At 38.3% G+C, this 25,469-nt stretch overlaps 1 protein-coding gene across 1 annotated transcript; it reads left to right on the top strand.

The window, feature by feature from the left end:
- Window positions 1–16,016: 16,016 nt before the first annotated feature.
- LOC112169205 (transmembrane protein 18) lies at window positions 16,017–19,052 on the top strand. Its single transcript, XM_024306197.2, has 4 exons — window positions 16,017–16,401; window positions 16,481–16,586; window positions 18,431–18,579; window positions 18,687–19,052. The coding sequence occupies exons 1-4, from the start codon at window positions 16,261–16,263 to the stop codon at window positions 18,780–18,782; spliced, it is 492 nt and encodes a 163-aa protein (XP_024161965.1). The 5' UTR covers window positions 16,017–16,260; the 3' UTR covers window positions 18,783–19,052.
- Window positions 19,053–25,469: the final 6,417 nt, after the last annotated feature.

Raw genomic sequence — 25,469 nt, 5'->3', positions numbered from 1 at the left:
GCTGTGTATTCTCATTGATAATAGGGCATCTTTATATAGAGGATTACAATGCATAAAATCTCAATTATACAAGGAAAGTAATCGTACATTGAATAGGAATCTAGATCCTCCTAATTTAACCCTATTACCACTAGAGCAAGTAACCTAGAGTTTGGGCCAAACACAAATTAGGGTTTACTTGAACACTCCCCCTTGTGTTACCCAAACTCGGTGCTTCTCTCGTTGCCTCGTTAAAAACCTTGCCGAGTAACAAAAACCCAGTGGGATAAAAATAACCTCGGTCGAAGGGGAAAAATAGTACAACACACCCTTCACGATTCGAGACGAACATGTAGACATCTCCCCCTGATGTCTGCGCCTCTCCCTGATGACTACGATCATGGGAGTTTAGATAATTTTCGCAAACCAATTCTTGCCACATGTTTCTCGAACGTGGATTTGGGCAATGACTTAGTAAACAAGTCTGCAACATTGTCCTCAGAACGAACCTGGTTCACTTTGATCTTGAGGAGCTTCTGTTGTTGCTGATTGTAGAAGAATTTAGGCGATATGTGCTTGGTGTTGTCACCTTTGATGTAGCCTTGCTTCATTTGTTCAATGCAAGTAGCATTATCCTCATAAATGCTTGTTGGCTCATCTGTGGTAGACTTCAGACCACAATTGTTTCGAACATGCGTAACTATGGACCTAAGCCATATACATTCACGAACTGCTTCGTGAAGAGCAATAATCTTTGCATGATTCGAAGAGGTAGCGACTAAGATCTGGTTTGTAGACCTCCAAGATATCACGGTCTTTCCCATGGTGAAAACATAACCAGTTTGGGAGCGACCTTTGTGTGGGTCAGAGAGGTACCCAGCATCAGCAAAACATTCCAAAACACTTATATCGTTTTGGGGTGGGGAGAGGGAATGCGGTCCACCATATGTGGCGTCCCTGACACTAGATGGGTCTGAATCCATCTTCTCTCTGTAGGGATAGAACAAGTCCATATCGATCGTACCACTTAGGTATCGAAAGATATCTTTAACACCAGTCCAATGGCGTCGTGTTGGCGCAGAGCTATATCTAGCTAGCAAGTTCACAGCGAATGAGATATCCGGTTTTGTGCATTGTGCTAAGTACAATAATGCACCTATTGCACTTAGATAGGGCACTTCTGCCTCTAGCACTTCTTCTTCGTCATCTTTTGGACGGAATGGATCCTTCTTTGGATCAAGACTACGGACGACCATTGGGGTGCTTGAAGGCTTAATCTTGTCAGAGTTGAACTACGAGTGGCTTGATCCCTTTCCAAGGGTACGTAGGCAACCCATTGGAATATAATTCCTATTCTAAAAAGCAATACCTTCCAATGCGTCATTCACCCATTGGAATTCTTGAACTACGAGTGGCTTGATCCCTTTCCAAGGGTACGTAGGCAACCCATTCAAATATCCGGGTGCAGCAGCAAAAACAAACAAACATACACACATCCACAATTGGTTTCTTCATAAATGGAATCAAAGGGTGTTTCCTTGTAACAAGGGAATATAATTAAGAGACACATTCTGTCTTGAATGGGATGGGTCGAACCCGAAATAATTAAAACTCTATTCACTAAATGAATACGAGTGAAATTATGTTGGGTGACATTTACGCTCACAGTGTGCATATTTTTGCTCAACAGTAGGAATCGTTCAAGCCGGGGATTGAAGGTACACATGTAATTGCATAAACAAACAAAGAGTCAATTTACAAATATAGTGTATTATTTACGAAAACAAAAATAAAAGAATAAAAGAATCCTAAAACGTAAATTAGGGGGTATTAGGGTTTTGAAAGTTTAAAATTAAAAGAAACAAAAATAAAACTAAAATACATATACAAGGGATGAAATGTAAGGAATAAAGATCAAAACCACAACCATATGAATGAAATCTAATTACAATTCCTATAGTTGATTATTTATGTCATGAGAAAGAAGTTGACCGTGTGAAATATTAATAAGCAAACGATTTCCCATAGTTTACTTTCCTTGAATAATTAATCTAAGTGAAAGCACTTAAATCAATCCTATTAAACATGCAATCATAGTCTAGAAAGCTAGCTACTCAAGAACACATTCAATGCATGAAGAACAAAGAAAGGATGCCAACAAAAGTGCACATATACAACCTAGTATAAGAAAGCTTATCTATTTGCAATCCTCCTTAATTGATTTTGACTTTTGTCGACCAAAACCTTTACTACTTATGAAATAGATTCACAGAACTATTATGTGAATTGTTTACCTAAATCTAGCTCCAATTACATGCATATATCCTAAGTTGGCCACCAAAGAACATAAAAATGCCAAAAATTTCTGTATTCCAAAATCAATCAAGCAATCTCACATAAGCAACATAGAAATTGATGTGCTCATATTATCCTATATTTCTATGCCTCTTAATCTTGGTTTTTATGTTTAGTTCTCCTTATTTATGATTCATTTACATCTTTTAGTGTTTTTGTAGGTTTGTTCCATAGAAAGAAGAAAAGAAGCCAAAATGAGCTAACTAGGATTGAAAGGCAATGTGCAATTCCAAGTCCCAGAATCTGTCTGTGCAGAACATCCAACTTCGCCTAATTACTAGGAGTTACTCAGATAGAATCAGACAACGAACCTTATATCAATGGAAAGCTACAGATGTCTACTTTCTATAGAATTTTACGGATCTTGATTTCGATACTTCTAGAGAAAGTTATGATTATTTGAGTGAAGATAGGTCAGACAGAAAATCTGCTCGGGAATTTACAACCATTCATGGAGAACTCAAGTTCCATGGCACAAGATGGTCAATCCTAATGTTTCAAGGAAGTTAATTCAGATGAGGATTAAATGATGAACTCATTCCTACTTCTACAAGAGATATTTCAAGGTTTTTCCATTCCAAATGAAGAAAGGAATTTAAACCCAAGTTTTACAAGAAAACATGAAGCCAAAGATGAGCAGAAATCTTCCCTATATAAGGGAGCACGAATTTACATGAGAGGAGAGTCTCGGAGCACATTGCAGATGCCTAAGGAGCAGACACGACTCATCTATCTTCCCCATCTTTTTCCTTTCCATTCTTTTCATGTTTTTCCTATGTTTTATTTAGTTTTATTTAGCTAAACTCCTTTTCTAGGGCTAGGATGAGGCCCTAGCATGATTGTTTACATGTTTTGATATTCAATTGATGGATTATTAGTTTCTTTTCAGATGAATTCTTAATCTCTGCTTGAATTGTTGCTTATCGACCTTTAGGGCTTGCATCTAGTTATCAGAAGATGAATTTGAGGCATAGCTGTAATATAATTCATATTAGCTTCATGTGATTAAGAATTGTAAATTACATTATTACTTGAGAAAGAATAATGATTTGCTTGATTCCCTTGTTTTTTAAAGCGTAATGAGTCCTGCATGTTAAATTTATACCTGAGAAGGATAAACTGCATAGTTAGGATATACGACCTTTACCGAGAGGGAGAAAATCATGCACTTAAGGAAAACTATGGTCTAGAGTACCTGAGAAGGACTTAGATACGGGAATTATCATCTGGAGAAACGAAAGAATCCATTGGTTGGTTCAAACGTAGATAAGATTGCTTGTGGTTGATTCCGACACCCTAGGCTCATCATCATCATATTCTTACTTTCAATCATTATAGACTCTTTTCAATTTCAGTTTATTTAGATTCACTTTTTAAGTTTTTGTTTTAAAGAAATTTTCTCATTATCAACAACTCTTTTCAAAACCGTGAAAATCATAGTCTTAGTTTGAGTCATTGTGTGTGTCTTAATCGATTTGTGTTTCTTGTTTTGTGTGTTTTTGGTTTTACTTAATTTAGGTTTTCATATTGTGAATTGACTTAATATCCTCGTGGGAACGACAACCCCTTCTCTTCCATTACTATACTACATCCACCCTGTATACTTGCAGGAATTCCATCAGAAATCAACATATAGAATTCGCAACTTTATTTCAAAACATATAAACGGGCTTTAAACTTTGCCCTTAACGTTATTTGTTAACTAGAATCTATAGTTTACTAAATCAAACAAAGAAAACATAAGAGTTTACAAAGAAAAGATGAAATACACCGTGAAAGATGAATGACAAAGCCTTGAGACGTAGAACTTGAAGATCCTTGAAAGCAAGCAATCTTCTATGGATGACACAAGGGTGGATGGCAGCTAGGATCTTGATGTATTACATGGCTTCTTCTCCTCCTTACTTGAAGACGCAGAACTAGAAGACTAGAGAATGGAATATTATTTTTGGTAGTGAAAAGAATGAAAGAATTGATGAGGCTTGATGTTAGAATTAGAGAAAGAGGAGCAAGACTTTTTTTTTTTTTTTGTCTATTTCACCCAAAATCAGCACAAACCAGCAGGCTTAAACTTACCCACTTTAAGTTGACCTTTAAGATGTAACTGAATTAGACATGTATATATAGGGGACGGCAAGCCTTAGTCTCCAAGTCGTCTGGATCCTCTCTTTTAATTTTTAGAAATTATCTAATTGGTCTACATTGCTCAAACCAATCAGATAAACCCACGTTAGCATTCTTGTGACATCCAATCAACGAGAAGCCTTCAAATTTGAGCTATGATTCTTTAATAAATATTATTTTGCTGAAATATTAAGGATATATTCTGATTTTCCCTCTTCAAATTTGACAAACAAGGAGTGTAAGCAATAAGGAACGTATCTGGACTAGATTTCATCCTTCCTGAATGTTGTAATCCCTTAAAACTCTCCTTCATTATCTCTAGGAGTCTCCCTTTGGCCACAATCATGTCTAGATGCATTTAGGATTTAATTGAGATGTCATTATCCATATATATACTTGAAATTTGGCCAAAATCAGTCTATGTCTAATAGGGACTCCAAATCTTATTTTTATCCATCTTTTCTTGTTAAAAACGACTCCCAATCTATATCACCTTTGTATAGGACGTTTTGGACTTCTTCTAGATGCTTCTTGAATGTTCTTGGACTCTCCTAGTCCACTCAGGTATCCTAGCGTCATCAGGACTCCTCATGCAATTAGGTTTCCTAGTCCAATCAAGACTCTTCATGCTAGTCCAATAAGGACTCTTTGGTCAAAATATTTTCTAGAGTTTTCAGGACCTTGTCGAGCTTTTCTTGTCCAGCAGGGACTCCTTGTGTTATTAAGATTCCTTTTCATGGCAGGAGTAGGTTTCCGAGTCCAACTAGGATTGCATTTTCACCATTTTTCTTCATTTTTCCGAGCTTATTTCCTAGTTGACCCAGGATTCCTAATTTGACTGGGATTCATTTTCCTAGTTGGACCAAGAATACTCCATTCCTTCATTTCAGCTCATTTCTGCGTCCCTTGTGCCTTGCCTTTGTCATTTCTAACGTCTACATTGCTTCTCCTACTCTTTTAAGTTCATTTGTCTTTCATCTGCTCCAATGTACCTAGAAAATAGAAACGAAGTTAAAATGATTAAGTAAGGGAAATAACTAAAAAAAAAAGGCCAATTCCTTGAATGGATTGATAAGGGGATTAGGGCAAAAAATATGTAATTTGTTAGGTAAGTGGGCAATCTTATAAGATGTTTGGAAGTGTAGCTCAAATTTGGGCAATCTTATACACACAATCAATTGTAATATTACGTTTCCTTGTAGAACTCTGATTCTATGTCTTGTAATCTTCTATATAAAGAGGCCCCTATTATCAATGAAAGTACGACTTAATTCTCTCCCAATTTCAGTTTTCCTTAAATATGTTATCAGCATGAGCCCTAAAAACCAAAACCCTAAAACTCTTCTCACCAAATCCCCCGCAACTTCTACGCACCCCTGCGCTCACTACTCCCCGTGAGCGCTCCCTGCATTCGCTGTCCCCTCAGCCCTACGCTCACTTGCTGCCCCCACAGCTCCTACGAGCCCCTGCGCTCGCTGCTCCACTCGAGCGCGCTCTACCACTGCTGCCCGTAGCCCTGCAACCCCCGCATTCAATTAGCCTCGCCCAAAGCTCGCCTGCCTCGCACATCCTCGCAGCCTGTTTTCCAACACACCTGTATCAACTTGCGCGTGTTCTCAAGCCTAGAAACAATAAGTAAATTTTTAAGATTGAAGTTCCCATTTTTGAAGTTTTTCACACTTTTTTTCTTTTTCTCGGGGACTTGCAACCTCCTTTTTTCTACCCCACTTTCTTCATCATAAGCGAGACCAAATTAAGTAGAACTGTGGGGGTTCATGCTCACTCCAAGGTTGGAGCTTGTTGAGATCTCCAAACTTAGAGTTTGTAGAGTTTTTATGATCGACCACTTACGTCATTATTTCGATCTAATCCAATACCTCTTGGAATTGAAATTCTTGGAAGCGATTACGCTTAGAAATTCATAATATCTTGGGAGCACTACCCTCAGAAATTTTATATGTTTTTGTGGTATCTTTTTACGCTCTGAAACTAACCCTAATTTCTTGTTCTCTTTCAAGATGAGTAACCTGAATAAATTGGACTTTGCTCCATTGGGAGCAATTGGCTCTAGATATCACAAGTGGGTTCGTGATGTCCACCAACATCTCAAGGCCGATGGAATCATGGATACAATTCTCGAGCCTAGCCAGGACGTGTTAATTATTGAGCAAGCTCAAGCTTCGGAAGCAAATAGAGTAGCCTTAAAGGCAAATAAGGCGACAGCCATCATCCTAATGACTCGTCATATGGATGATTCGCTCCAGTACGAGTGTATGAATGAAGAAGACCCCAGAAGGCTGTGGGTCTCACTCGAAGAAAGATTTGGCAACGTCCGTGACTCCTTGCTTCCTGACCTAGAAGTGAGATGGCATAGCCTCCGCTCTTGTGATTTCAAGTCAGTTCTTGACTACAACTCGGAAACATGTCACATTAAATCCTTAATGGAATTCTGTGGCAATGAGATCACAAATGCGATGTTGATTGAGAAGACTCTTTCTAACTTCCCCGTCTCTGCATTGATGGTTACTAAGAACTATCGAATCGATGTTACTGCAGGATCGATCACAAGGTTTCATGAACTCATTGGAGCTATGAATGTCGATGAAAAGAATGACAACATCCTTGTGAAGAACTATAATTTGAGATCCGTGGAAACAGAGCATATTCCGGAATCCAATTATAGTCGCGCCCCTAAGAGAGGGCGCCAAGAGCGAAACCCTAATCTTAGGGATACTTCTAGACGTTTTGGTCTATATAATCACTCTACTTGGGAAGGTAACTGCCAAAATAGGCGAACACGGAACTGATGAGGTCAACATGCAAAGAGAGAGAAAGGCAACAACTCTGGCGATGTTGGTGGCGCCACCAACACTAAGAGCCACCTAAATGATGCTTTCAAAGCACTTCAATCAACAGAGTCTGAGCAAAGAGATGTATATTCTCGATGTGGAGTATCCGGTCATTGGGCACACATTTGTAGAGCTCGTGAAGAAATTGTCACCGCCTATAAAGCATATTGTGAAGCAAGAAAAGCTCACTATGTGGAACAAGAAGATCAAGAAGATGATCTAGAGTGAAGAGTTGAAGACTACAAATCTGGCTGGGATCAACAGATCGCCAATTCTGTTTAAGTCTTTATTTTTCCAAGGGACGTAATAGGCAATTGCCATATACTTTGTAGTAAATGCCAATGGTTTAGTCTTTCTTCAAAGTAGCTCACCCAAAGTAAGTGTGATGTCTAGGAAGGTTATGAGATTAGTGGTACTTAAGCGAGCCTTGCTCCACCGACATCTCCCTACTCACTTGATCACATTTATTTTGGAATTACCGAAAGAAGTTAGACGACTACCATTATTTTGATTTAGCTAGCATTTTGGATTAGATTTTCTTTGGTCAAAGAGACAATGATATAACTCCATTGACTTATGAATAAAATTTCGAGTTCTTTTCATTATGACTCAATTTTGATTCTGAGCATATGACTTTGTGACTACGATGGCTAGTCCATCAATATTAATTCAAGCACATGGAATAACCCAAGTTCCCCTTGCCAAATGGCACCTTGATTATTGTCACAGAAACTCTCTACGCTCCTAAGACAAATCACACATATGAATAGCCAACGGATTCCATGTGAAAAAGTATGTAGAGAACGGAAATGAGTTCCTTTGCAATGCCTCTAATGATTGCGAACAAAGGCGCATCTTAGAAAAGTTTATGTGGCTCTCTAGTGGACTCTATGTCACTATTCGAGCTATTAAATCCAATGAAGTTATGAGAGAAGATCTCTTGGATTTAGATACATAATGGCTTTGTCACAACATGATAGGTCATCCTGGTCATGATATGATGATCTGTCTACTAAAGACTTCACATGGACATCCTTTCTCTCGAGCGAAACGAAGCATGAATCAAAAGTTGATTCGTAGACTAAGTGTGACAGATGCTGCTGCCTAGGACGCCGCTTTCGTCCAACACCAGCCTAGGGATGGCGCAGTCCCTATCCATGACGCCATGGATGGCGTCCATCATGGTGATGGCACCCCAGGTGATGCTGCAATCACCAACTTGCTTCAAATAACATTTCAAACGCTCAGGCCCAACCAAAATCCCCATTGGTTTCTTCTAAAGCCTCTCGCTCGTTTTAAAAAACCTGTTCCTTAAGGAAATTAGGATTGAGACCATCCTATGCAAAAGATATTATAATACTCATTTTGTTCTTACATAGAACCCATGGGGATTCTATGGACTGATTCAACCAACTTGCAGACGTTTAAATATCTCAAGATGTTGGTTAACACGCAAACACGCTGGTCACGTGTTGTGCCATTATCCACTTGTAATACTGCTTGTGCTACACTCATAGCACATATCATATAACAACGGGCTCACTTCCCGGATCATCCTATTCCGTCAATCAGACTTGATGATGCTAGAGAGTTTACATCAAAGACTTTCAATGGTTATTGCATTGAGACTGATGTTGGACATTATATTCCCATGAACACACCCAAATGGTTTCGCAAAAACGACTATGATGGTAGTCAGGACATCGGTAATGCGCACCAATCTCCTTATATCCACTTGGGGTCATGCAATATTGCATGCTGCTATGCTAATTCTTCTACGACCTACTGCCACTCAATCTACCTCTACGTTACAGCTAGTGACTGGGTACAAGTATCGTACTTATGCATATTTGAGTGTGTCATTTATGTGCCAATTGCGCCGCCACATCACTCTATGATGGGTTCTTACAGACGAATGAGTAACTACGATTTGAAACTCCAACAATCGTTCGCCACTTAATGCCCTTGCAAGGCAATCTCTTTACCACTAGATTTGCTGGTTGTCACTTTGATGAGACAGTCTTCCAGTCGTTAGGGGGAGATAAGAACAGGAATGTTCAGCTAGAAAGACATGAATTTTCGTGGTCTGTCCCTACTATGTCTCATCTCGATCCCCATTAAAGTGACGAGATTACACAAATATGCTGCAAACATGCTTGCAAGGAAGGACATCTTTACAAGAGAACGTAGCGCCACCCTACACGGAGGTAGGCATGGCGCCAAGGCCATGGAGAGTGGCACTTTGGCGTTACAGGCCATGGCCCCAGTTAGGATGCGTGGGAGGCTCGTGGGTTCGAAGGATATTTTGGCACATTCCCATCCTTTGATCATCAACACTCAAAAACTGTCTCATGAGTATATTCCGGATTATGGTTATCGTTGGGGGACACTTCAACGTCAGAACCTATTCCTGAGAATATAGAGCTCTATGAAAATTACACTAGTGTACATGAGACATGGGATAGAAACTCCATCATAATTGATGATGTAGTTGCGCATGAGTTTGTTGAGTCAGATGATATCGAACCACTCTCCATTGATGAATGAATGCCAACGTAGAGAGATTTGGCATAAATGGAAAGATGCGATCCAGTTTAAGTTGGATTCTCTAACGAAGAGGAAGGTTTTTGAGCCAGTGATGCCAACACCTCCTGACACAAAACCTATTGACTAATGGGTCTTCGTTAGAAAGCGTGGTGAGAAATAGAGATGGCAATCTTGCCTTATGGCGCAAGGCTTCTCACAAAACGCCTTGGAATCAACTACGATGAGACATATTCTCTCGTAATGGATGTCATTGCACTCCACTACCCTGTCAGTTTGGTAGTTTCCCAATAACTGATTATGCAGCTTACAAATGTGGTCGCTACGTATCTCTATAGGGATCTAGATACGGAATATACGTGAAGGGTCATGGTGAACTTCATTTACCCAAGTCAAGTGGCTTTAGACCATGGAGTTCGTTTACAAAGAGGTTAAAGCGCTCACTAAAGTGATTACTTGATTGGGAAGGGATATGCTCGCACGTTTCCATAACAAGTTTTGGATTCTATCGCGGTTCATGTTGGACACGATCTTCATTGGAAGCCCTTAAAGAGTTAAGGGAAACAGTTGAACACTTGAAATCCGAGTTTGAGATGAAGGATTTTGGGAGAACACGATTATGTATCAGTTTAGAACTTGAGCATCGTGTTGATAGATGCTTAGGCATTTTGACAAGGTCAAACCTTCAAGCACCCCCATGATCGTCCGTAGTCTTGATCTTGAAAATGATCCTCTTCGTCCAAAGGATGATGACGAAGATGTGTTAGAGGTAGAAGTGTCTTACTGAAGTACAATAGGCGCATTATTGTACTTAGCTCAATGCACAAGACCGGACATCTCATTTGCAGTGAACTTGTTAGCTTAGGTTGTGATACCCTGGAAATTCGTAATTATTTTCCGAAGATTTTCCGGAATTAATTTTAGGTTTATTGGACGGTTTCGTGACTCGTGGACGGAGCGGAAGTGTTTCGGATTAATTTTCATTCGGAAATTGTGGCTTTAGGGGTGGCACAAAGGTTGACTTTTTATGCGTTGAGATTCTCCAAAAACTTCCTTCACGAAAGTTGTAGAGCGCGTCGATACGAGTTCGTGGATATGTGGAACGCAAGAATCGGAGTTCGTATGAGAAAGTTATGGCCATTGGAAGGAATTTCCATTTTTGTATAAATAGAAGTTTCCCAAGTTGGAAACTTACTATTTTCATTTCTTCCATTTTCGGAAGTTCACTTTCTCTCTCTCTTCTCTCTCGGCTGCACCTTCAGAATTGAAATAATCTGACTGACCCGACCCGGACCCGGTCGACCCGACCCGACTTTTCCGGCGAACTGCGGCAGTCTCCGGCGACGAAAATTTCCAGATAGGATCGTCTCCTCCGTCTGGTCGTCCTCTAGCACCGATTCTCCTCCACGGCGATGCTGCAAGGCGGTTCAGTTTGTGGATTTCGGACCCGGTCGGAATTCCTTGTTCTGACGTCGGCAAGGCTTCAAGTCTTCTTGGTTGAGCTCAGAGCAACCTCGTCGATCGATCCTTGGTGGTTGTTTGGATCGATTCACGTGAAACCTTGTTCAACTCAGTTTGGATTACTGTTCACGGCTTGTGAGGTAGTTTTCGACCCCTTATGCTTGTTTTCTGACTTCGAGCTAGTTATGAGAATTCACAAGCATGCTTAGATGAAGAACTTTGATGTTGGGAGTTTTGTGAAATATTGAGTTTTGGCCCGCGGCGGTGCGCCTCCGTCTGTGGCGGCGTTCCGGCAGTGTTCCGGCCACTTAAGGAACTGTTTTTGGTATTATATATGTTCTACTCGTTGATATGAGCGTTTCGATATATAATATGCAAGTTTTGGAGTTCGTTTGGAATTGTTATGATTTTTGCAGTTTTCATACCGATCGATTTATTCTATCCGTGAGGATTTGAGCGTCCGATCGACTTGTGATTTGGTCACATCGATCGTGGATGTATTCCGGAGACTTTGGGAGGTCTCGGATTTGGTTTCGCCTCGATTGGCGCCACTTTGGGGATTTTAGTTCAAAACAAGGGTTTCGGACTTAAATCAATTGTGAATCGTTACTGATTTGAGATCATTGGTGATTAGGTGCTTCGAAAGGTGAATTGGACGAGTTGTTGGTGATAGTGTTAGTTCGGTTCTGTATAGAAGACGCAGCGGGATTCTAAGGTGAGTAATCTCACGAAGTTCATTCACGAACGGGAATACCCTTATTGTTTTGAGAGTTATTTATTAACTGCAAACTATAGTTAGTATTAGTAGGCATTCCTGAGCGGATGACTACATATAGATATATATTTACGTGAAATATATATGTTTTCGTGGTTTGTGGATTTATGAAAACAATAGGCATGAAATGATGCTTTTATTTGTTTTAGGGTGTGGCTTTTGGAAAACAAATTATTTGTGGAAATGATTGATTTCGATTTGTTTTGAAAAGCGTTGAGATTTGAGAAAAGTGTTGAGATTTGTGTATGAAAACAATATGCATGAATTGATGCTCCTTATTGTTTTGTGTTATGGCTTTTCGGAAAACAATAATTATGGAAATGTTGATTTCGATTGTTTTCAAAAGCGTTGCGATTTGTGTAACATTTTGGGTCCAGTGTGACTCCTTTAATGATTTGCTCCAAGGGACAGTGCGGCCCGAGGATCGAAGGTCTAAGACCTTGGGCAGAATCTCAGGTGACCACGTCTTTGGCCGGACGAGTGGTTACGTTTTCAGTTAGAGCTCTAATCTGTCTGCCATATAGGTAATTCATGGGGTAACGGGAATTGGTTATTTACAACTCATGACATTACGAAATTTTTAGGGAACAAGGTGTGAGTTGCTTCCTTATTAATGGTTTTTAAGGGGACAAGGTGTGAGTTGTTTTCCTTATTAATGTTTTGATAGAAATCAAGGTGTGAGTTGCTTTCTATGGTACGATTATGGTACATTTGATAGGAAACAAGGTGTGAGTTGTTTTCTATATTTTACTGATAGAAATCAAGGAGTGAGTTGCTTTCTATGTTTTATTGATAGAATTCAAGTGTGAGTTGTTTTCTATGTTTCGTTTTAAAAGGAAACAAGGTGTGAGTTGCTTTCTTTTATTTCGATTTGGAAGGAAATTAAAGTGTGAGTTATTCTCCTTTATTTCGTGTTTTTAAGGAATCAAAGCGTGAGTTGTTTTCCTTACTTTGGCGTGAGTTGTGCATGTGTGTTTTGAGTTACTCATACGGGTTTGCAAAAGCTTACCGGGTTTGTTGTGTGGCAACCCGGTACACTATTCAAACGGTGTAGGGGTTAATCCTGCAGGTTAGGATAATCGGGGTTGAAGCTGAGGTAGCGCCTTTGCAGCGTTACGGTAGGAAGCCATTTTTGTAACTTTACCGTCGATAAGGACTTCCGTTGTATAGTTAACTCTGAGTAGCATTTACGTTTTATTTTGTTGTTGACAATTTAATTCGTAAGCATTGTAATATATGACTCTATGGAGCGAGTCTATATTGATATAGTGAGTTCAGGACATCAATATGTGTGTAAGTTAAAGGGAAAAAGTTTCTAGGTATTTTGTATTGATGGCTGAACGTTCACGCATATGTAATTATGGGATTATATATCGATTTTCATGTGTGTAAAAATCAGGGGCGTGACATAGGTATACCTCTACGCCAATGCTACACCATTGGATTGGTGTAAAAAGATATCTTTCGATACTTGAGATGTACAATTGATATGGGCTTGTTCTATCCCTACAGAGAGACGATGGATTCGGACCCATCACAAACCAGGAACGCCGCCAACACTGGCCTGCCTCCACTATCCCCGTCCCAAAAATGGTAAGCGTTTTGGAAGGTTTTGCTGATATTGGGTATCTCTCTGACCCATACAAAGGTCATTCCCAAACTGTTCACTATGGGTAAAGACCGTGATATCTTGGAGGTCTATAGAACAGACCTTAGTCGCTATATCTTCGAACAATGAAGAGATTATTGCTCTTCACGAAGTGGTTCGTGAATTTATATGGATTGGATCCATAATTACGCATGTTCGAACAATTGTGGTTTGAAGTCTACCACAGATGAGCCTACGAGCATATAGGATAATGCTGCTTGTTTTGAACAAATGAAGCAAGGCTACATCAAAAGCGACAACACCAAGGATAATCAGCAACAACAAACTCTCCTCGAGATCAAAGTGAACTAGGTTTGATCTGAGGACAGTATGGCAGACTTACTCACTAAGTCATTGCCTAAAATTCCACTTTCGAGAAACATGTTGGTAGCATCGTTTGCGGAAGTTATCCGAACTCCAATGACCGTAGTCGTCAAGGGGAGATACAGACATCAGGGGGAGGTGTCTACATGTATGGTCTCGAAATGTGAAGGGTGTGTTGTGCTATTTTTCCTCTTCGACCGAGGTTATTTTTGTCCCACTGAGTTTTTGTTACTCAGCAAAGTTTTTAATGAGGCAATGAGAGGAGCATCATGTTTGGGCAACACAAGGGAGAGTGTTCAAGTGAATCCAGAATATGTGTTTGTCCCAAACTCTAGGTTACTTGACCTAGTGGTAATAGGTTTAGAATTAGAGATAATATCGGAGAATCTTGGAGATATCCAATCAATTGTAATATTAAGTTTCCTTGTAGATCTCTGATTCTATGCCTTGTAATCATCTATATAAAGAGGCCCCTATTATCAATGAAAGTACGACTCAATTCTCTCCCAATTTCAGTTTTCCTTAAACAATTTCTTTATTTATTTTTTCTTCCATAATAAAGACTTTTCTTTTCTTCTTCCCTTCCTTTTTCTTTTGGTCAAAATTACACAACGAAAACCACCAAAATCTTCAACACAAATTCTCAACACTTTGAAAACTAAACTAATAAATCCTTCTAATTAAATCCTCCTAAAAAATCTCACTTTTCACAATTTTTCACCAACAAAATAACTCAACAACATTTAGAATCAACAAAACAACTCCAAAAATTCAAGGGTTTGTCCAAAACCCAATCCTTATCCTTTCTTCTCCAAAAACAGGCCTCTCCTCCTCCTTAGTCTTTTTCACCTACAAATCCGTCCAAAAACAGCACCACAACCAAAACCTCAAAATAAGGTTGTATGGAATAGATCCTTACCACAAATTCTTGCCAAACCCGTAACCTAGGTTCATGGTTTATGGGAAAATCGGGTTCATGCACCAAAATCACAAATTGAAATAAAAAACTCGAATTTGATAAGAAATAAGCATAGATCGGATGAATAGAGGTTGGATTAGGAGGGAGATTACCTTGATTTGGACTTAGAATAAAGAAGTCACAAAAACCCCCAAATTAATTTTGGGTTCTAGAGTTGTTGGATGATTGAATGGCTAAATCTCATGATTTTGTTTTGAGAAATAAATAGAGGGAATAAAGAGGAGAAAATCTGGAAATTTTGATGTTGATTGGGGTACCGCGGTGGCGGCCGGCAACGCAAAGAGAGAGAGGATCAGATGAGAGAGAGGGAGAGTTGAACAGAGAGAGAGAGAGAGAGTGAAGTGAGGAAAATGAGGTTTGGAGGCTAGGGTTTGGTGTTGTGAGGCTTTAAATACCTCTTCCCTTTAATTAGTGTGAAAAGTCCAACTTGCTCTTCCTTTTGGGCCAAGTGGGCTTGACTGTTCCCATTTTCTTTTTCTCTCAATTTCTCTCAAACCCATTTCGAAAATACCACTCAACCCATCCTTATTTCTGCAACACTTCACCAAATCTTTTCTGAAAAGCGCTTTTCCTAAGCCTCACAACACTTCACCAAATCTATTGATGCCCTCGAGATTGGTGAGGTGGCCCTGATGAAACAGTGGGCTTGAAGTAAACCCATTGTATTTGGGATTATGGTAAGGTAAATGTGGTGAGGAGGTCGAAGAAATTAGGAGGCGGCTGATCTACGAGCAACTCCTAACAGCGTTCCCCACCGTCGCAAATTACTGGACCAATACGCCGAGGCCATCAAAATCATACGAGTGTAACTCAGCAAGAGGAAAACCAAGCCCCTCGATATCTCCTCGATTGCGACACTGAAGCCCCGACTTTATCTTTCTTCTAGAAATAACTGTTTCCTACACAATTGTTTTCTCAACTATCCTATATAAAATGGTAAGCAGGTCAGCCGGTTATCATTCTCAACCATTAGATTAATGAGTATATATCCGACGGCCCGTAATATACTGACGTGCCCAAGCATAGCATGCTCGGAGTGTGGAAGAATTTTCCAGTATGCAGAAATTGGAAGTTAAAATCGGCGAGTCTCTTCCTCCTCCTCCTCCTAACAGTGTGGACTCGCAAGTCTCTTTGGTCTTTTCTTTGGATCTGAGATTTCAATTCATTCTTGTCTTGTGTTTTTGTTTTGTTTCTGAAAGAGAAGAAAGTGAGAAGCAAAACAATGGAGCAGATTCGGTCTGCCATGGAAGCTCACCTGGACCAAGTAGCAGATCTCGTCCAGAAACTCTCCGCAGACTTCCGCTCTGGTCTTGGACCCGCTTTAGATAACTTCATTGGCTTTTTCCACGCTATCGACTGGAAGGTACCCTCTTTGTGTCTCTCTGTGTTGTTTTCTTTGAACGCAAACCAAAACCAAATTCTGATTTATTTTTTATTTGCAGGAGCCGTGGTTGATGGGTTTGGTGGGACTCCACTTTCTGTTGTTGGTAATAGCCATTCTCTCCAGGAAGAATCTTAACTTCCAAATGCTTTTGTTCCTTACGGCCTGTAAGTCCTCTTTTATCTTCAAACCATTTTCTCTTTGTATCTCTCTTGTTTTCGCATTATAGGAGTAGTAATGTATTCACTGTTTCTCTTTTGGGTTCTGAAAATATATTATCCTTTATCGGTGGATTGATGTTTAGTAGCATTCGGTAGGTAAGCAGAAGATTTCATGGTCATAGTACCCTTGTAGAGGCTCTCGGATGGTGAATGATTGCAATCTCCTCATTAGTTAAATACTTGTCCCAATCAAAGTCAGGCCAAATAATAGTCTGAGTATTTCCCTGAAACGTTTTTCTTCATGTGCAACAATATTCAGCTTAATTGGAACTGGTGTTTGGTTATAAGTATGGATAGAAATGTTTCTAATGGATGTGGACCAGACTTGTGATGAAGCACGTAATATTTATACGCTTGTGGCTAGATAATTGATGAAATGCTTTATAGGATGCAGATATGTGTCCTTTTGGTTACGTTACAGCTTTTTTCTGGTCCTATTTTGCACACACTTTAAGAACAGAACAGTTGATGATGCCAAAACCAAGTTGAATGCTAAAGGTAGAAGCATGATTGAGAAGGATAACTGGGAACCTCTGCTCCAAGATCCGAGTTAATTGGGGCACTAATTTTATTAAAATAAATATCGACTCTGGCACATATATAATGGTTTGTTGCTTACTTCAAAATGGTAGGGACGATTGTCAAGGAACTTGGGATTCTACTAGATCTACTCAACAGCAAGCAAATTTGCAGATGATGATATGGTTCTATAAGGCCACTCCAAAACATCAATTGATTGCTTGGCTGGCTAGTACAAATAGCTTGTCCACCAATGGTCGTGTACTACTTTAAGTGGATAAAGATTTTTTTTTTTTTCCTCACAATTAGATCCTCTTTCTCTGCTTGCATTTCCAGGAAAAAAAATTTAGAGTTATTCACATGTAGCATAACTCATTATAAAAGTTTTCACTATGTGTTAGTAAAATTTTTCTGTGATGCCTGGCTTTTATAAACCATGAAAATATTCAAGCTCTAGAGTGAATCTGAACGTAAGGAAGAGATCAAGAAACCTTGGAACTTTTTGTTGTTAGGGAAGATGCAGAAAATTTATCGCCCTTCTGCTGCTCCTTGAAGCTTCTGAAATGCAATGATTTAGGAAATGACATTGGAACTTCTAATATTGGTGCACAGTTGCTTTAGAAAAATTAGGTATGAGTTGTATGGCTGAGATGTCATCCTCCTCGTATCCTTTGTAGAAGCTCTTTGACATTAAATTGTAGTAGTTTCTAACTTTGTTGGTAGTTTTGGCAATTCCCGTACCAACTAGTACTTTCTACATGGACTTATAGGAATACGCCATCAATGCTATGTGCCGACATTCTGCTAGTGCATATGAGGGCAAGAGGGAGGCATTCCATGTGTTTAGGGGTTTTTCTATAAGAAAGGGTGGTACTGAGGATTTGATTTTACACGATTTTATGTAGATTTAGTTGGAAGCAAGAAGGTGGATGTCGTGTATTGCTCGTGCTTTGGGTTAATCAATTTTTTACAGAATTTGGAGCTCCTGTTTTTGAGGAAACATGTATCTCTACTTTGATTTTTTATTTATTTATTTATTTATTTTTTAACTCATCAGATTTTCTTCTTGCTTTTAAGTGAACTCTTGTCTAATGATTCATACTCATATGTTATGATAATTGAACCTGGTTTCCTGATTTAAAAAAAAAAAAAATCACATTCAAACTCTTGTTGGTTGTAGGAATACTTGGAACTTTTAGTTAGGGAAAAAAGAAGTTTTATGGATGTTTGCTTCGTATCTAGACAGTTATATGACTAATGATGTTATGCAGTGGCTGGAGTTTATCTTGCTGAGAGGTTCAATGGTTTCCTGGGTCAGAACTGGAAGAGTTTCGCCAGCCAGAATTACTTTGATTCAAATGGAGTTTTTTTGTCAGTACTTTGGTCTGGGCCTCTTCTCGTAATTGCGATTTTAATTTTGGTTAGTATTTGCAATTGCTTATTATATTTTTTCCACTTTTTTCAATCATTAGGTAGTTCCATCTTTGCAACTATTTGCTTTAGCCTGATCTCTCATTGCTCTCACAGATAAACACGCTCTTTTCCTTATGTCACCTGATTGTCAAGTGGAAAAGAGCTGAGCTAAGACACCGTGCACGGCTTTCTCAGAATAAGCAGGATTGAGCGGAGTCCCATGGTGGACAGCTGTCCAATTGAACATCGAGTTCTTTTCTTCTTTCACTTTCCTAGATTCTTATTTTTGGGTGGTGCTATGGTTACAATATAGATACTTGTTGGGTAGTATTTCCCTTATAGTTGTGAACGGTGTAAATGACCAACTAAGTAATGTGCTCAAGCTTCTAATACCTTTAGTTTGTCTTTTGTAACATTACTTCATTGACGAGTTGAGTTTATATATTTTTATTTTTTTTAATCCATGTATGTCTCTCTCTCTCTCTCTTTTTTTTTTTTCTTGTCAATGTATCATCTCATAGACTTCTTCTTCATGCTTTATATGAAATCAAATCTCTCTTGTTAACAATTGGGATTTATGTTTTCACGAGAGGATCGCTTGATGAACAGCTGTGGTTAGTTGTGAAGGGAAGATTTTTGCCTACGAAGTTCGGAGCAATCTTGGCGAAATATATGTCCATCAATATGTGATTTGCTTCGCATGCAAACGTACACACTCAACTATCCAAAGAAAATCTGCGAAAGTACCATCTTATATGTGTGCTTCGTGATCAGTTGCTCCCTATTGAAGCTGGTTTTGTTGTCAAAGTTGGAAAAAGGAATAGTGCGGCATGATATGTTCTGAGACTTGATTATACCAACTGCTAGCTAATACTCTTAAATCAGTTTAGAGCGAATTTTGAGTTTGAGTGAGGATCTAGTTTTGTTGTTTAATTTTTAGTAGATTAATCCCTTTGTTTACCTAAATGAGTATCTTTCTAATTTTCGCGTTTGGTAAATGTTGCTTTTTCTAAGAGGTTTGGTTTGGTCCCCCTCCTTGTATCTTTTCTTTTAGTTTTGAATAAAAGGTGCTAGCTAAATCTGATTATATTACTTAATGTATTTCACTGATAACAGACACTCAAGATAGATGTGAGACAAAAACAACTGAGGGAAGAAATAGTGCACATTATCGAATGGAATTGAGATAATGTTACTGAGGGATAAAAGATCATTTGATTGGAATGAAATTTGGAATGACAAATAGCTGTGACGGAGGCAATTAGCTTTATTGGCTTTCCTTTATCTGCAAAAAGGAACTTGTATTACAAAACCAAGCATGAGACAGAAAACAAAACATACTGCTAACTAATTAGACCGAGTTATGCACAAAATGTAATCCCCTGACTTTTTTCTGCATATGCTAGGCGGATATACAGATTGTCAGATTGTCTCCACCAACCGGAAACTGTTGTATATCAATTAGATCTCTGGACCAGACCAGACACCCTATTTTATCTACAAATGCATGAGCCTGGCAAGAACAATTGTTTAGGCACTTTTCTCGTAGGCGCCATTTGAGTTGTCAGCATCCAAATATGCATATTCATGAGAATCCGTTACTTTCAACAGTGTTATCTTCCAAGACCAATCATCATCTTGTTTTTCTCTCAATGAGTTCAACTTGCTTGTGTTACTCTGACAAAACAATTTAGTTCGCCTCACTCAAACCTCCTCTCCAGTTTCCTTTGTTCCATAACCTCATCTGACTCTGGTACAAACCCTTTCAAACACTTACACATTGGATATTCAAAATCTTTGCAAACACCGAAAGGTCCGCATGCTCCATAATTGTCGCATGAGACTTTTGGTCCGGTGAAGTTTGCATACCAGTACTTACCACCATCTGATAGCATAAGCGTTGATGTTCTTTTTGAAGAGATGTGTAAATAGGTGAGTCTAGCTACCCGCAGAAAAAAAAAAAAGAGAAATACTTTATTCCCTGTGTTTTATCTTCTTTCAGACTAGTTCCACTTCCATATCGATCATCCATCTCTGATATTACAATGAACTTTGATTTATCCAAGGCGTGGTCCTCCAGTGGGGAATTGATCCATTGATCCAAAAGAACACTTGTGTTGGTGTCTCAGGTGTCAATCCAACCAAATATCTCCCAGATGTTGGATCATTCCCACTTTCCAGGGAGTCATGACATCCTTCGTTCCAGATTTATATCGAATCCTAAAACTATCCCACAATTGAACGCCTCATCCTACTTTATCTTCGACAATAAAGATTTCTTTGTCTGAAAGATATGCAACAACTGCAAAGGGTTTGGAAAACCAAAATTGAATGATACATCATTACAATGCCTAATGATCATAGAAATGAAATCTTTACATTAAAACCAAACATATAGGAACCTGACTAAGCAAATTTAATGCATAGAATGAAGTACGGTACGTCTCAACAGAGTAATTATTGCAACGATTTCATGAAAAAGTAGACTTATAAAGAATGTAACTTCCAATGAGCAATGAGGGTAGTCGTAAATTTATGTAGTCACAAATATATGCAGAAGATGAAAAATGAAGAATTGGATTCAGTGACGCTTAATCAATGATGATTCTCTATATACTGAAATCTTTCCTGTAACTAAATGGAATAACAAAGAACTTGATTAGATAATTAAACAATAAGCAACCACAGAGAGCAGACATAATGAATGGTGAAAACAGATGGTGTCAAATGTCAAAATGTATTATGGAATCTGATATCCCGACTCATTGCAGCATATTCTGGAAAGGCACCTTTTCCAGAAAATATCAAGCAAATGATGCTTAATCTGAGTTGAACAAATAAATGACAGTCTGTTGTTAACTGACACTCAGGTTTAGGATGCTTTGTGTCTCTCATAGGTTCCACTAAAATAAGAATAATGCTAGTCTATTATAGAAAATTGTATGAAGCACCTAATATTGCATAAACTGACGACTTGTAATTAATTACTTCAAACCAAAAGTAGCGGGAATAACCTTCTGCATCTTTCCCCTTCTTTTTCTTCTTGGCAGCCTTGCCAGAAGATCCAACACGATGATATGACATACTTGCAGGAATTTGTCCAAGTACAGCACTAACAAAACTGACAGTGGCCATTTCCTGCACAATAAATAGAAGTCAAAATCAGATAAATAGTTCAGCACAGATAGGAAAGCCACACCAGCAGGTTGAGAATATTTTACTTCAGGCTGTGGACAGTCGGCTTTACTCCTATGCAAGGTCATAGGAATGTCATGAGTGTATCCACCCTCCTGAAATGCAAAGTAAGAGAACATGATTTAAATGTTAAGAAAATGAGACATCGTATCAATTTAGTATCCCACAATAGCAAGCTTAGTACTCTCAAGCGAGATCCCAAAACAGCACTCCTACTCAAAGTTGAATTTGCATAGAAAAGTTCCCAACATACCAGATTGCACTGCTCTAAATTACACAGAATTAAAAAAAAAATAGTATGACTCTTACCATGTTTAAAATAAATGACTATCATTTATAGACAAAAGGAAAGTTTCCGGAAGTCTTACTTTAATTTTCCATTGTAATTTCTACAGGGCTGTGTCAGTTGAAGTAAACGAAAGGCTTAAAAAGAATGGTGCTGATGAAGTTTTGCTGAGAGCAAACTGCAAGTCAAGGATGGCCAGGGTCTTCTAGTATTATGCTAACATCTACACTACCTACTTAATTAAAGTTGAATTTTCTCCGGGGTCTTAAGGAAGTTCTGGATCTTATAATTGGTTTATATATAACAATTTCATTTCTTCATGGTTCTGAGTTGTTTGACCAATCTTTTCTATTTCCATCTTACATGGCAGGCTGGCATACCTGAACCTGCATTGGGATTTAACTGTTTTCCAAGCAATACTGCTTTTCTGGTTCTTAAATTTTGGGGGTAATAACTTCTTTAGTGCTGTGAGTTAACCAAAATGAATAGCTCAGATTTTCAGTAAAATCAGCCTAATCCCTTAATTTTCATAACTAATAATAACAAAACCTAAATCTCTTTTTAAGTTAAAACTAACACGAACATGAACATGAACATAATAAACCTAAATTTTCACCAGTACAAAAGCGAAACTTAAAACTATGAACATCAAATATTACAGATTGCCACAAAATGAATTTCAATAGTAGGCGCAGTCTTTCCAATAGAACAACAGCAGTTCTAGCCCTGCTGCAGCCGGGAAATAACCGATATTTTAATGCTTACAGCGTAAAGAAGATAAGTAATTCAAGACCTTCACTAAGTTAACAACCATTTCAAGAATCTCTAATGTAAACAGCTAGCATAAACAAATTGCATGTATATAAAGTCTTTTGTTCACAATTTTCAAGTACAAAAGGTGGAATCAAGTCTATTTCATAATTCAATATCTCTCCTCATTAATATATAATTTTAAATTACAGAGATGTGACTTTCATGTCAAAACTGGAAATATTGGTTTTTTTTTTTTTGATGAAAACTGGAAATATTGGTTACTGCTTATATACTGCCATAGTCTGATGCATATGTGCATTCTGCGACAAAGTACAGTTGAAGAAATGCTTAAATTTTTAAAATCCTGCACACTTTTCTAATTATATTTTTCCATAATATAAACTTAGCGTTGCGACAGGCGTTAGACAAGTGTTGGGGGCATTCGGTAAAAGAGACAGGGGGCAGGGGAAAATAGGAACGGCACTGTTCGTGTGGAATCTACTATTCATAAGGGAGATAGAGCTTTAGAGTACAGAACACAAGACTAGTTTTTTTTTTTTCCCCCTTTTCCTTTTCCTTTCCTTATAAAGAGGATCAAATGATTTCACTCCTACCTCCATGGTGACTCGAACCCAAAACCTGGATTGAACCCAGGACCTGGATCTTAGGTAGTGGGCGCTCAGTGGACTTTTTTTTTCTGTAACAAAGTGGTGTTAGCTCTGTGGTTTTCTGTTCATTCACAAGATTGTAACAAAGTGGTGTTAGCTCCTACCCAAGTTTTCTCTTCATTCATTTTTTTTAAAAATTTTTTTAAAGAGGTTCAAAGGATTTTACTCCTGCCTTCATGGTAACTTGAATCCATGACCTCGATCTTAGGTAGTGAGTGCTCTAACCACTGAGAACACAAGACTAGTTAACAAACATAACTGTAACAAAGTTCCCAATATCCAGAGGACTTGGGTAGATCATAAGATTATTAACACTAGCATTTTTTCACACATGCTCTGCATGTGCAAGTTATTAATTTTTTATTTTAGAAAATAAAAAATAAAAAAGTTGGTTATTGCAGAGAAAAGAAAATGGGAGAGAGAAAAGTGGGTTGTGGATACTTTTTTTCAAATTTTTTGTAATAAAAATACATTTTGTAAACACTATGCCAAAAAGGCCTTCAGACGACACACTTCAGACGACATAATTTTTTTTTTCTGTCGTCTAAATATAGACTAAAACCATACTGGTTTAATTTGGAAAAATGGTGAGCATTCAGACAACTCATTTATGTCGTTGTAGAAGGTGGTGATTTCCTATCTCAGATTTGGAGGGATATCCAAAAGTTGATTGAGTCTTTTCCCTCTCAAATAGCCAAGCCCTTGTTGACTGAAAAATGTTGCAACATTTAGACAACATTTAACATTTAAATGTTGTCTAAGTGTGAAGCTTGTTTTAAAATTTGTGAAGCTTGTTTTAAAAGCTTTCAAGTTATTTTGACTTGTGCCTAGCTTTTGATATAGAGATAGACCTCGACACCCAATTAAAGGCATTTTCTCTCGTCCTTCAACTCTCTCAGCTTGACCTAGTTAGAACCCGCGAAAACGAAAAACTCAAACACCAGCCTCTCTCCGTCTCTCTCAACTCTCTCAGATCTCGATTCTCATGCACTCTCTGGATTCTTCTTCTTTGTCTCTCCTTCTTCTTCTTAGTCTCTACTTCATCTTTTGCATATGGATTAATGGAGCTCTCCAGCAACAAATAGAGCTATTTTCGATACGGATATTGGTAAGCAATTTAGGGTTTCAATTGTTTTTTAGTTTAGTTTTTCGATTGGGTTCAATCTTCGATAGATTTTAGGATTTTATCTGCAGATTTTGGGTTTGCTTATTATCCAAAATTTCAATTTTAGGGTTTGATTTCGATTAGGCTTTTCTTCTATTTGGGGATGGGGTGATTGAAATGGATATAACTGCATTGGGGTTTTGTCTTCAATTTAGTGCTGTGGTTTTCCTTCGATTGAAATGGATTTATGTGTTGGGGTTTTGAATCTTTTGATTTCCATGTTGTTTGACAAGAACTCTTTCTTCTTTCAATTAAAACTTATTTGTATTGAAAAAATCATGGTTTTATCAATAATTGCATTGCCGTTCTTCTACTAGATCATGTTGATATATAAGCATGTAAATGTTGTTGAATATTTACATATAGTTCGATGCAAGAAAGTTTATATTAACAAGCTTATTGCAATTTTAGATGGCTTATGTTCAAAAAGGACTTTGACAGCAGCTATGGGGGATTTATGAAGGATGGAGCTAAGTGGTTGGTGGAGAACACTGAAATCCTTCTTTGTATGCAGCTATCTCCAGTAAGTTCAAATTTCCTATCTCTTCAAGTAAGTTCATTCTGTTTCAGTCGTTCCAAGAGTTTGGGTGTGATTTGTTGTAAATTTGGTATAGGTGGCTGGATTTGTGAAATACAAAGTGGGTGTTAGCAACTGGAATTTTATTTGTTGTAGCAGTTGATTGGCTATATGAGCTGCTGAAAGCTAAGGCTTGAGGTAGGGAAAGCAAACTTTTCTCTATATCTTTGATTCTGATTTGGTATGTAATTGGTGTGATTGTGTTGGAACGTTTTCCTCTGCAATTTTTAAGTGCAATTTGACAAGCAGAGAG

The sequence above is a fragment of the Rosa chinensis genome, chromosome 6 (assembly GCF_002994745.2).
Source record: "Rosa chinensis cultivar Old Blush chromosome 6, RchiOBHm-V2, whole genome shotgun sequence".
NCBI classification, from domain to species: Eukaryota; Viridiplantae; Streptophyta; class Magnoliopsida; order Rosales; family Rosaceae; genus Rosa; species Rosa chinensis.
Note: the sequence above shows the minus strand (reverse complement) of the source record. Positions and strands in the feature narration are given on the sequence as shown.